The sequence below is a fragment of the Tamandua tetradactyla genome, chromosome 10 (genome assembly GCF_023851605.1).
Source record: "Tamandua tetradactyla isolate mTamTet1 chromosome 10, mTamTet1.pri, whole genome shotgun sequence".
Classification (NCBI taxonomy): domain Eukaryota; kingdom Metazoa; phylum Chordata; class Mammalia; order Pilosa; family Myrmecophagidae; genus Tamandua; species Tamandua tetradactyla.
The window spans coordinates 93,728,019-93,740,937 of NC_135336.1; the positions used below are offsets into that span (position 1 = coordinate 93,728,019).

At 38.2% G+C, this 12,919-nt stretch overlaps 1 protein-coding gene across 1 annotated transcript in view; it reads right to left on the reverse strand.

Moving 5' to 3' along the window:
• The window catches only part of TMEM50B (transmembrane protein 50B), an 87,182-nt gene that overhangs the window by 45,842 nt on the left and 28,421 nt on the right, over nt 1-12,919 (reverse strand). Inside the window, exons 2-3 of the mRNA XM_077118872.1 lie at nt 5,631-5,763; nt 2,448-2,560 (exon numbers count right to left, since the gene is read on the reverse strand). Coding sequence (XP_076974987.1) covers nt 2,448-2,560; nt 5,631-5,729 — 212 coding nt within the window. The 5' untranslated portion in view covers nt 5,730-5,763. The remainder of the gene's footprint in view (nt 1-2,447; nt 2,561-5,630; nt 5,764-12,919) is intronic.

The following is a 12,919-nucleotide window of genomic DNA, read 5'->3' on the forward strand; positions in this document are numbered from 1 at the left end:
TGATTTAATAAAAAAAAGAAAAGTCCCTGACCACTCTCATTTGTAAATACTAAGGCCAAACCTTCCCTCATTTCCCCCTAAATAGTAGTATACAGAATCAAAGTGTATTTAAAAAAATAATACTCCATGGTAAAAATACATTGTTTTCCTTCTTGGAAGTATAAAAATTACTGATGCATTTGAAAATCAGTGGCAATTTAGATTTAAAAGAAATATGCTGCATTTCTAGATTTTCTAATAGTGAATCATATTTGTGGAATTTGAAACACAAATTTTTTTGAAAGTATAAAGAGAAACATAGCAGACTTAACAAACATTTACAGAACATTGCCTTCCAAAACTGTAGGTTAGACATTCTTTTGAAGTGCACATGGATCATTCTCCAGGATAGACCACAGGTTAGGTCACAAAAAAGTCTCCAGGAGAGACCACAGGTTAGGTCACAAAAAAAGTCTCAAACCAAAGGGAGAGGTCAAGTGATTTATTTGGTGAAAAACTTGTATTTTGGGTAGTGCATTTCCTAATTTAACTTGTATGGTCAGTTTAGTTGCACACCATAAGTACATGGAATTTTGAATAGGGCGTGAGACTTTGTTGGTTTGTCCAGGTTAGTATGATGCCCCAATATATCCCAGAGTAATTTGAACAGTGAATAAAGAAGTATTTGCAAGGTCCCTTTGAGGTACTGGGAAGAAAGGAGCAAATATTCAACCTTACCATTTAGAGAATTTGATAGTCTCACAAGCAGTGGTAAAAATCAAGTTAACAGGCCAAGCCCTCAATCTTAGGGTTCGCCTCTGTGGGACTTATTCCTGCAAAGGATAAACTAGGCCTACTTAAAATTGGGCCTAAGAGTCACCCTAAGATAACCTCTTTAGTTACTCAGTTGTGTCCTCTAACCCAACATGGCAGGTGAGCTCATAGCCCTCCCTCACTACATGGGACACGACTCCCAGGTATGTAAATCTCCCTGGCAACGTGAGACAGAAAGCCCAGGATGAGCCAGGACCTGGCATCAAGGGATTGAATTTTGAAATAAATAAATAAATAATGGTACAGGCACTGTGGAAGACAGTTTAGTAGTTCCTCAGGAGCTAAAAATAGAATTACAATATGACTTGGCAATCCCACTACTAGAGTATATACCAAGAAGAACTGAAAGCAAGGACTCAAACAGATATTTTCACACTGATGTTCACTGTGGCATTATTCACAATTGTCAAAAGTTGGAAGCAACCGAAGTGTTCAACAACAGATGAATGGATAAACAAATGTGGTATATACCCAGAAGAACAGAATTATTCTATTGCAACAGAATATCATTCAGCTGTAAAAAGAATGAAGTATGCAACAACATAGACAACTCTTGAGCATATTATACTGAATGAACTAAGTCAGACAAAAAAGGACAAATATTGTATGATCTTGCTGATAATAAGTGAACTCAGAGTTAGAAGAAACTAGAATATAGGTTACCTGAGGATAGACTGGAGCTAGAGAATGGCAAGCTGATGCTAAATTTGTGCACAATTCTATTAAGGTTGACTGCAAAGGTTTGGAAATGGATGGTGGTAATGGTAACACATTGTGAGTGTGGTTAACAGCACTGAATTATTTTAGGATAATGCAGTTAAAAGGGTAAACTTTAGGTCGTGTATGTTGCTAGAACAAAAATTGAAAGAGGGCAGACATAGTGGCTCAGCAGGCAGAGTTCTCGCCTGCCATGCCAGAGACCCAGGTTTGATTCTAGGTGCCTGCCCATGCAAAAAAAAAAAAGAAAAAGAAAAGATAAAGCAAAGGATTTTATAACACAGTGAATCCTCTTGCAGATGATGAGTTATAGTTAATAGTACATGTATAAGAATGTTCTTTCACGAATTATAACAAATATATGACACTAATACAAGGTGTTAATAGGGTAGAAAATAGGGAAAAATACACTTAATGTAAATTATGGATGATAGCTAATAGTATCATTTTAATAATCTTTCATCAATTGTAACAAAACTGTTTAAAAAATAGTACAATTACAAAAAGTGCTACTATCAATTGCAACAAACCTTCCACAAAAGGTGTTAGGGTGATATGATGTATGGGAAACCTGTATTTTATGTATGATTGGTCTACAAACCCACAATTTCTCTAATTAAAAAAAAAGGCAATGTAAAAAAAATCTGAAAAAGTTTATCTTGAACTGCTAAAATAATTTATTATATTGACAAATAAAAGGAGAAAATTCTTATGATTTTTATAGATACTAAGAAGATATATAAATTACACATCTATTCTTGATAAAAATTCTTAATAAAATGGGCACATCAACATATTTCTCACATTAATGAAGAATCCATCAATTAAATTGAAAAATTACCCAAGATAGCAATGAACTTCAAGGAAAAAATATTTTCAGAAAAATGATCTTCAATTGAGAATACCTCCACACTTACATGAAGAAAGCCAATGTGGAAAACACACCACATGTGTGAAAGGCATGGTTCAACTGTTCTGGCTTAGGATATACCACAGCTGCATCAATCATTATCCACCAACCTGTAAAAAACTTGAAGAAAAAAAAAAAAGCCTCATACATTAAAATGCTAAAACTCTTGTTTAATATAAAACCTGCTCTTTCATGTTGTTTTCTTCACCATAGACCATACAAATGAAACCTACAATATTTCTTTGACTTCTCGATGCCAAAATATTTTTTAATTTCATTGAAGTATTGGAGTGGCTGGAGGGAAGTACCTGAAACTGCTGAACTGTGTTCCAGTAACCTTGATTCTTGAACATGATTGTATAACGATATAGCTTTTACAATGTGACTATGTGATTGTGAAAACCTTATGTTTGATGCTCTTTTTATCCAGGGTATGGACAGATGAGTTAAAAAATGTGGTTAAAAAAATAAATAAATAGTAGAGGGAATAAGGTGTAAAATAAATTGGGTAAATGGAAATACTAGTGGTCAATGAATGAGAGGGAGAGGTAAGGAGTATGGGATGCATGAGTTTTTTCCTTTTATTTCTTTTTCTGGAGTGATGCAAATATTCTAAAAATGATCACGGTGACAAATACGAAACTATGTAATGATATTGTTAGCCATTGATTGGACACCATGTATGATCTGTATGCATGTGAAGATTCGTCAATAGAAATAATTTTTTAAAACTTTCATTTAAAATGAAGAAAAAATAATTTTGTTTATAGGTTGCTGAAGTCCTGCTATCAATGCAAGATGAAAAATTTAATTGGGAATGAACTATCTGCTTCTTTCACCCACTATAATTATAATCAGCAGAGGATCTCTTAACTAACCTCCAATTACCTGATACATTTCACTCTTTCTAGAGAACATTTTGACTAGGTACACACTTAGTATTGGTAAGCTCAGTGTTTGTGGCTAGTTGGATCCTTTTTAACATGTCCAAGTACTTTTGCTCCAACAAATGAGTTGTATGCTTACCAAGAGTGAGTTGTAGTATCTCTAAAACTGTTTAACCCTGATCCAGTTTTATTAATTATATAATTTAATTAAATATATAATTGACTGAACATGAGTCTAGAAAATGTAATGCTTCTATGTAAACTAAGCTTAGTAGACAAGTTGCTAAAGAATTCTGTAGTCAAATTAAGTGCAGATGAGACAACCATAAAGAGCAAGAAAACATAAACATCTTCTGCATGTAGACTGCTTCCCAATTATCTTTAGTTCCTGCTCTGCTTTTCTTGTTTTATTCTATCGGACTTCAGGTTTGAACAGTACACTGAAAAGAAAGAATTAGAAAAATTTGTTTCAAAATAATGCAGTGGAGGCAAGGAGTGATTTGATGGACTGATGAAGTTGGACTGATGAAGTAGGATTGGTCACAATTTGATATTGTTAGAAGCTGGATGATAGATACATGGGATAAAGGAAGAGAAGAGCTCTTGATACCATTCTCTCTTCTTGTTTATGTGCTTAATATTTTCAATGATAAAAACTTAAAAAAGAAAAAAGGGGGAGGGGAGAAATTAAACAATAATTTCATCCACAAATTTCATCCTCTGACTCCTCGACCCCTGCCCCAAAGCTGCAGCAGAGGAAGGCAGATGGTGCCCTTGCCTAGAGAAGCTGCACTGCTTCAGAGTTCTAATGTAGCCTAAGGATTTGATGCTGTCTAACATCTTGAACTTCAAAGAGTCAAAATAATTTTTGGTTACATCGAGGTCTGAGCTTTTGAGGATCTTCAAGTATGTGCACATATTATATTATTAAGATAAAAATGCTACTGGCTGTAATCATCGTATTACCACCAAAACTGAAAAAAAAATATTAAGTTTAACATATTAACAAAGTCAAATACACCAAAGGCCTACTATGTTCTGTTTAGAAACAGTATCTAGAAAGCTGATAACTATGTATATATTAACAAGAATGAAATAAATAACTCTGAAGGGCCAAAGGAATTAACCTTAATTTTCAGGGCAAAAAATGAGGCAATACATAAGTACATGGAATCTTAAATAGGGAATGAGATCTTGCTGGTTTCTGTACAGGTTAGTTGATGCCCCAATATATCCCAGAGCAATTTGGATAGTGAATAAAGAAGTATTTGCAAAATCTCCTTAGGGACTGGGGAGAAAGGAGGAAATATTCAAAGTCCCCATTTGGAAAATTTCTGATAAACTTGCAAGCAGTGAGGACAATCAAATCAACAGGCTGAACCCTCAATATTGGGGTTCACTCTATGAAACTTATTTCTGAAAAGGAGAGGCTAAGCTTACTTATAATTATGGCTTAGAGTCACCCCCAGGGAACCTCTTTTGTTTTTAGATGTGGCCTCTCCTAAGCCAACATGGCAGATGAACTCACTGCCCTCCCCTCCCCTCTATGTAGGACATGACTTCCAGGGGTGTAAATCTCCCTAGCAGCATGAGACAGAACTCCCAGGATAAGCTGGGACCTGACATCATGGGATTAAGAAAGCCTTCTTGACCAAAAGGGAGAAGAGAGAAATGAGACAAAATAAAATTTCAGTGGCTGAGATTTCAAACAGAGTCAGGAGGTCACCCTGGAGGTTATTTTTATGCATTATATAGATACTCCTTTTTAGTTTATGGTGTATTGGAGTGCCTAGAGGGGAACTACTTGCAACTACTGAGCTGTATTTGATTTTTGAAAATGAGTATATAAAGATATGATGTTTAGAATGTGACTGTGATTGTGAAAACCTTGTGTCTGATGCTCCTTTTATACAGGGTATGGACAGATAACTAAAAAAATATGGATTAAAAAATAAATAAATGGGCAGGCCACAGTGGCTCAGCAGGCAAGAATGCTTGCCTGCCATGCCAGAGGACCCGATTCCTGGTGCCTGCCCATGTAAAAATAAATAAATAAATAACAGGAGGGATAAGGGATAAACTAAATTGGGTAAATGGAAATACTCATGGTCAATGAGAGGGAGGGGAAAGGGGTATGGGATGGATAAGTTTTCGCTTTTTTCTTTTTATTTCTTCTGGTGATATTCTTAGCCACTGACTATATAATACCATGTATGGACTGTATGTGTGTGAAGATTTGTCAATCAAAATATTTAAAAAAAGAAGAGGTGGCATAAATTTCGCCACCAGGCTTTCTCACTTACCAATATACCTGCTACCACAGAAGCCACGGCATTTCTTCTTTCACTCCAGTCAATACATTCACATTCTGGCCAACGGAAATTATCGAGGAAGCCTGCCATTTTTCCCCGTTAAGCATGGATTTTTCATTAAATGCTGTATGTTACAAACAAAAAAGAAAAACAGTCAAATTGCTGAAAACCAGAGATGAAGATAAACTCTGGGAAGAACAATATGAATGATGGCTGATTTCACATCAGAAACAATTCCACAAAGGTGGAATGACACCTTTTAATCAATCCCAAATTCTATATCCAGCAAAAATATTCTTCAAAAATGAGGGTGACACCCAAAGAGAATCTCTTCTGTTGCTCAGATGTGGACTCTCTTTTGTTGGCAGGTGAACTCACTGCCCTCCCACTCTATGTGGAACATGACTCCCAGGGTGTACATCTCCCTGGGATAGAACTCCAGGGATGAGCTGGGACCCAGCATCAAGGGACTGAGAAAGCCTTCTTGACCAAAAGAGGGAAAAGAAAAATGAGGCAAAATAAAGTTTCAGTGGCTGTGAGATTTCAAACAGAGTTGGGAAGTTATTCTGGAGGTTATTCTTATGCACTATACAGATATCCCTTTTCAATTTATGGAGTATTTGGAGTGGCTGGAGGGAACTACCTGAAACTTTGAGCTGTGTCCTAGTAGCTCTGATTCTTGAAGATGATGGTGAAAACCTTGTGTCTGCTGCTCCTTTTATCCAGGGTAAGACAGATGAGTTTAAAAATAAATAAATAGGGGGGATAAGGAGTAAAATAAATTAGGTAGATGGAAGTACTAGTGGTCAATGAGAGGGAGGGGTAAGGGTATGGGATGTATGAGTTTTTTCGTTTTCTTTTTCTGGACTGATGCAAATGTTCTAAAAAATGATCATGGTGATGAATGCACAACCATGTCATGACATTTGAGCCACTGATTGTACACCAGGTATGGGCTATATGTGTACAAAGATGTGTCAATAAAAATACTAATTAAAAAAATGAAATGACAAATTTTTTAAAATATTTTTTTAAATGAAGTGAGGGCAGTTCTATTCTTATCTACCTACCAAAGAGAAATAAAAACCTATAACCACACAAAAACTTGCACACAAATGTTCACAGCAGCTTACTCTAATAGCCAAGGAGTGAAAGTAACCATCAACTGATGAATGGGTACATAAAATGTGGTATATCCATACAATGGAATTAGAAATTTGGCAATAAAAAGGAATAAAGTACCGATACACATACAATATGGATGAATCTCAAAAACATTATGCTAAGTAAAAGACAAAGAAAACATGGTTCGTTTATATGAAATGTCCAAAAACAGGCAAATCTATAGAAACAGGAAGTAGAGTCATGGCTGTCTAGTGATAGGATGAGGAAAAAGAGAGTATATAATAATGAACAGGAGGTCTCATGTGTAGTGATAGAAAGGTTCTAAAAGTAGATTATGGTGATGGCTGCAAAATTCTGTAAACACACTAAAAATCGCTGAATTACACGTGAATGTTATGGTATGAAAATTATACCCCAATAAAGCTATTATTTTCACTTTACTTATTTGGTGGTGGTGGTGGGGGGGGCATGGGCCGAGAATTGAACCTGGGCCTCCTACATGGCAGGTGAGCAATCTACCACTGAACCAACCATGTATCCCTAAAACTATTATTATTTTTTTTTTTTGCTGACAGTTTATTGTTTATTAGCAAATGTTTCTAACATTGTTTTGCTATCTTTTTTTCATCAGAATGGTTAATTAACGCCAACTTTTAAATCACCTGCAGTAATACCCATTTTAAATATATATAAATTTGGGGGGAGGCGGGCATGGTCCGGGAATTGAAGCCAAGTCTTCCACATGGAAAGGGAGTATTCTCCCACTGAACCACCCATTCACCCTGCAGTAATACCCATTTTTAACATTCTTCTGTCAGATCATTGGATTTCCTTACATATATGGATTTTCTTCTTCCACTTTTACAAAGATGTAAAGTTATTAATAAACGGTAAATTTCAAATACTGCCAGGAAAAAAGGGACTGTTTGGGAGCAACCAATTTTACTGGCCTGGTACACCATATATATGTACCACTGGTACTTGAGTCAAGTAAACACTCAGAAGTGCCATCTTTTCACCTCTCTTCTCTGCAGTGCCTTTAATGCTAGGGTTGTTTTTAATTTTTTTAATTTATTTTTTTAAATACAAAAAAAAAACACCAAGGACTTCCGGAGAAGATGGAGGCTTAGTAAGGCGCACGGGTCTTAGTTCCTCCTCCAGAACAACTACTAAAGAACTAGAAACAGTACAGAACGGCTCCCGGAGCCACGACAGAGACCAGACACACAGTGTACCCCATTCTGGAACGGCTGGACCAGCTAAGAGACTCCACTGCGGTGAGGTCCCCGAGAGGTGCGCGCTTCCCCGGGCCGCGGCGGCTGGCGGCCGGAGCCCCTCCCTCCCTCCTTCCCGGGCCGGCTGGGAGCTTTGGATCAGCGGTTCCCCAAGCCGCGGCGGTCGGCGCCCCTCCCCCACGCGCGGCTTCCCGGGCCAGCTGGGAGCCTCGGATCAGCAGTTCCCAAAGCCGCGGTGGCCGGCGACCGGAGCCCCTTCCACACACGCAGCTTCACGGGCCAGCTGGGAACCTCGGATCGGCGGTTTCCCAAGCCGCGGTGGCCCTCCTACACGTGGCTTCCCGGGCCGGCTGGGAGCCTCGGAACAGCAGCTCCCCAAGCCGCGGCGACCGGAGCCCCTCCCCGACGTGCGGCTTCCAGGGCCAGCTGGGAGTCTCAGATCGGCGGTTCCCCAAGCCACAGTGGCAGGCGACTGCAGCCCCTCCCACACACGCGGCTTCCCGGGCCGGCTGGGAGCCTCGGAACAGCGGTTCCCCAAGCCGCGGCAGCTGGCACCCCTTCCCCACAGGAGAGTTCCCGGAGGGAAAGGAAAGAGTCTCCAACAGTAGTAGAGACTGAGCCCAACCTAACACCAATAGTGGCATTAATGAACAAATTCTGACTACTAAAAATAGGCCCTCAGCTCAGGCGAAACTGATCAAGGCAGAAGTCGCCGACTGGGCTAACTGAAAAAGAGGAAAGGGGGCGAAACAGAGCCTTCTGTGGCTGTTTCTACGGAGGCTTCGTTGTCGCTGGGCTCAGCGCTGGGATTACACAGGTTGCAACTGCCCCGAACGCAGAAACAGGATGCTTTCAGGACACTCTACCACCTGAACCTTCCCCGCGGGAGGGGTGAAACGCAACTCAGGTGGAATCCCTCTCTCAAGGAACTCAGATCCCAGGACTTCACAATTTGAAGCCATTAAAACCAACTTACAATGTTTCCTCTGTCTCCCCCACACACCCAGCAGCAAGAGTCTTCCAAAGTTAAAGGAGCCACAACATCTTTTGCTGGTGGAACCTCCAGACAGACAAATACCACATACTGGGCAGGATAAGAAAAACAGAGCCCAGAGACTTCACAGGAAAGTCTTTTAACCTGCTGGGTCCCACACTCAGGGAAATCTGATTAAATGCCCAGACGTCAGCAAAAAATAACAAATCACACCAGGAAAATTGAAGATATGGCCCAGTCAAAGGAACAAACGAATAGCTCAAATGAGATACAGGAGCTGAGACAACAAATGCTGAATATACGAACAGAAATGGAAAACCTCTTCAAAAAGCAAATCAATTGAGGGAGGACATGAAGAAGACATGGGCTGAACAAAAATAAGAAATGGAAAGTCTGAAAAAACAAATCACAGAACTTATGGGATTGAAAGACACAGTAGAAGAGATGAAAAAAACAATGGAAACCTACAATGGTAGATCTAAAGAGACAGAGGCTAGAATTAGTGAACTGGAGGATGGAACATCTGAAACCCAAAAAGAAACAGAAACTATAGGGAAAAGAATGGAAAAATTTGAGCAGGGGATCAGGGAACTGAAGGACAATATGAAACGCACAAATATACCTGTTGTGGGTGTCCCAGAAGGAGAAGAGAAGGGAAAAGGAGGAGAAAAACTACTGGAAGAAATTATCACTGAAAATTTCCCAATTCTTATGAAAGACCTAAAATTACAGATCCAAGAAGTGCAGCGCACCCCAAAGAGAATAGACCCAAACAGGTGTTCTCCAAGACACTTACTAGTTAGAATGTCAGAGGTCAAAGCGAAAGAGAGGCTCTTGAAAGCAGCAAGAGAAAAACAATCCATCACATACAAAGGAAACCCAATAAGACTATGTGTAGATTTCTGAGCAGAAACCATGGAAGCTAGAAGACAGTGGGATGATATATTTAAATTACTAAAAGAAAAAAACTGCCAACCAAGACTTCTATATCCAGCAAAATTATCCTTTAAAAATGAGGGAGAAATTAAGACATTTTCAGACAAAAAGTCACTGAGAGAATTTGTGACCAAGAGACCAGCTCTGCAAGAAATACTAAAGGGAGCACTAGAGTCAGATACGAAAAGACAGAAGAGAGAGGTATGGAGAAGAGGGTAGAAAGAAGGAAAGTCACATATGATATATAGAATACAAAAGGCAAAATGGTAGAGGAAAATATTATCCAAACAGTAACACTAAATGTTAATGGACTGAATTCCCCAATCAAAAGACATAGACTGGCAGAATGGATTAAAAAACAGAATCCTTCTATATGCTGTCTACAGGAAACACATCTTAGACCCAAAGATAAACATAGGTTGAAAGTGAAAGGTTGGGAAAAGATATTTCATGCAAATAACAACCAGAAAAGAGCAGGAGTAGCTATACTAAGATCCAACAAATTAGACTTCAAATGTAAAACAGTTAAAAGAGACAAAGAAGGACACTATCTACTAATAAAAGGAACAATTAAACAAGAAGACATAACAATCATAAATATTTATGCACCGAACCAGAATGCCCCAAAATACGTGAGGAAGACACTGCAAACACTGAAAAGGGAAATAGACACATATACCATAATAGTTGGAGACTTCAATTCACCACTCTCATCAATGGACAGAACATCTAGACAGAGGATCAATAAAGAAATAGAGAATTTGAATATTACAATAAATGAGCTAGACTTAACAGACATTTATAGGACATTACATCCCACAACAGCAGGATACACCTTTTTCTCAAGTGCTCATGGATCATTCTCAAAGATACACCATATGCTGGGTCACAAAGCAAGTCTTCACAAATTTAAAAAGATTGAAATCATACACAACACTTTCTCGGATCATAAGGGAATGAAGTTGGAAATCAATAATAGGCGGAGTGCCAGAAAATTCACAAATACGTGGAGGCTCAACAACACACTCTTAAACAACGAGTGGGTCAAGGAAGAAATTACAAGAGAAATTAGTAAATATTTCGAGGTGAATGAAAACGAAAACACAACATGTCAAAACCTATGGGATGCAGCAAAGGCAGTGCTAAGAGGGAAATTTATTGCCCTAAATGCCTATATCAGAAAAGAAGAAAAGGCAAAAATGCAGGAATTAACTGTCCACTTGGAAGAACTGGAGAAAGAACAGCAAACTAACCCCAAAGCAAGCAAAAGGAAAGAAATAACAAAGATTAGAGAGAAATAAATGAAACTGAGAACATGAAAACAGTAGAGAAAATCAATAAGACCAGAAGTTGGTTCTATGAGAAAATCAATAAGATTGATGGGCCCTTAGCAAGATTGACAAAAAGAAGACGAGAGAGGATGCAAATAAATAAGATCAGAAATGGAAGAGGAGACATAACCACTGACCTCACAGAATAAAGGAGGTAATAACAGGATACTATGAACAACTTTACGCTAATAAATACAACAATGCAGATGAAATGGACAAGTTCCTAGAAAGGCGTGAACAACCAACTTTGACTCAAGAAGAAATAGATGACCTCAACAAACCAATCACAAGTAAAGAAATTGAATCAGTCATTCAAAAGCTTTCCAAAAAGAAAAGTCCAGGACCAGCCAGCTTCACATGTGAATTCTACCAAACATTCCAGAAAGAATTAGTACCAACTCTGCTCAAACTCTTCAAAAAACTGAAGTGGAGGGAAAGCTACCTAATTCATTCTATGAAGCCAACATCACCCTCATATCAAAACCAGGCAAAGATATTACCAAAAAAAGAAAACTACAGACCAATCTCTCTAATGAATATAGATGCAAAAATCCTCAACAAAACTCTAGCAAATCGAACCCAGCAACACATTAAAAGAATTATACATCATGACCAAGTAGGATTCATCCCAGGTATGCAAGGATGGTTCAACATAAGAAAATCAATAAACGTAATACACCATATCAACAAATCAAAGCAGAATAATCACATGATCATCTCAATTGATGCAGAGAAGGCATTTGACAAGATTCAACATCCTTTCCTGTTGAAAACACTTCAAAAGAAAGGAATACAAGGGAACTTCCTTAAAATGATAGAGGGAATATATGAAAAACCCACAGCTAATATCATCCTCAATGGGGAAAAATTGAAAACTTTCCCCCTAAGATCAGGAACAAGACAAGGATGTCCATTATCACCACTATTATTCAACATCGTGTTGAAGGTTCTAGCCAGAGCAATTAGACAAGAAAAAGAAATACAAGGCATCAAAATTGGAAAGGAAGAAGTAAAACTATCACTGTTTGCAGATGATATAATACTATATGTCGAAAACCCGGAAAAATCCACAACAAAACTACTAGAGCTAATAAATGAGTACAGCAAAGTAGCAGGTTACAAGATCAACATTCAAAAATCCGTAGCGTTTCTATACACTAGCAATGAATAAGCTGAAGGGAAATCAAGAAACGAATTTCATTTACAATTGCAACTAAAAGAATAAAATACTTAGGAATAAATTTAACTAAAGAGACAAAAGACCTATACAAAGAAAACTACAAAAAACTGTTAAAAGAAATCACAGAAGACCTAAATAGATGGAAGGGCATACCGTGTTCATGGATTGGAAGACTAAATATAGTTAAGATGTCAATCCTACCTAAATTGATTTACAGATTCAATGCAATACCAATCAAAATCCCAACAACTTATTTTTCAGAATTAGAAAAACCAATAAGCAAACTTATCTGGAAGGGCAGGGTGCCCCGAATTGCTAAAAGTATCTTGAGGAAAAAAAACGAAGCTGGAGGTCTCACGCTGCCGGACTTTAAGGCATATTATGAAGCCACAGTGGTCAAAACAGCATGGTATTGGCATAAAGATAGATATATCGACCAATGGAATCGAATAGAGTGCTCAGATATAGACCCTCTCATC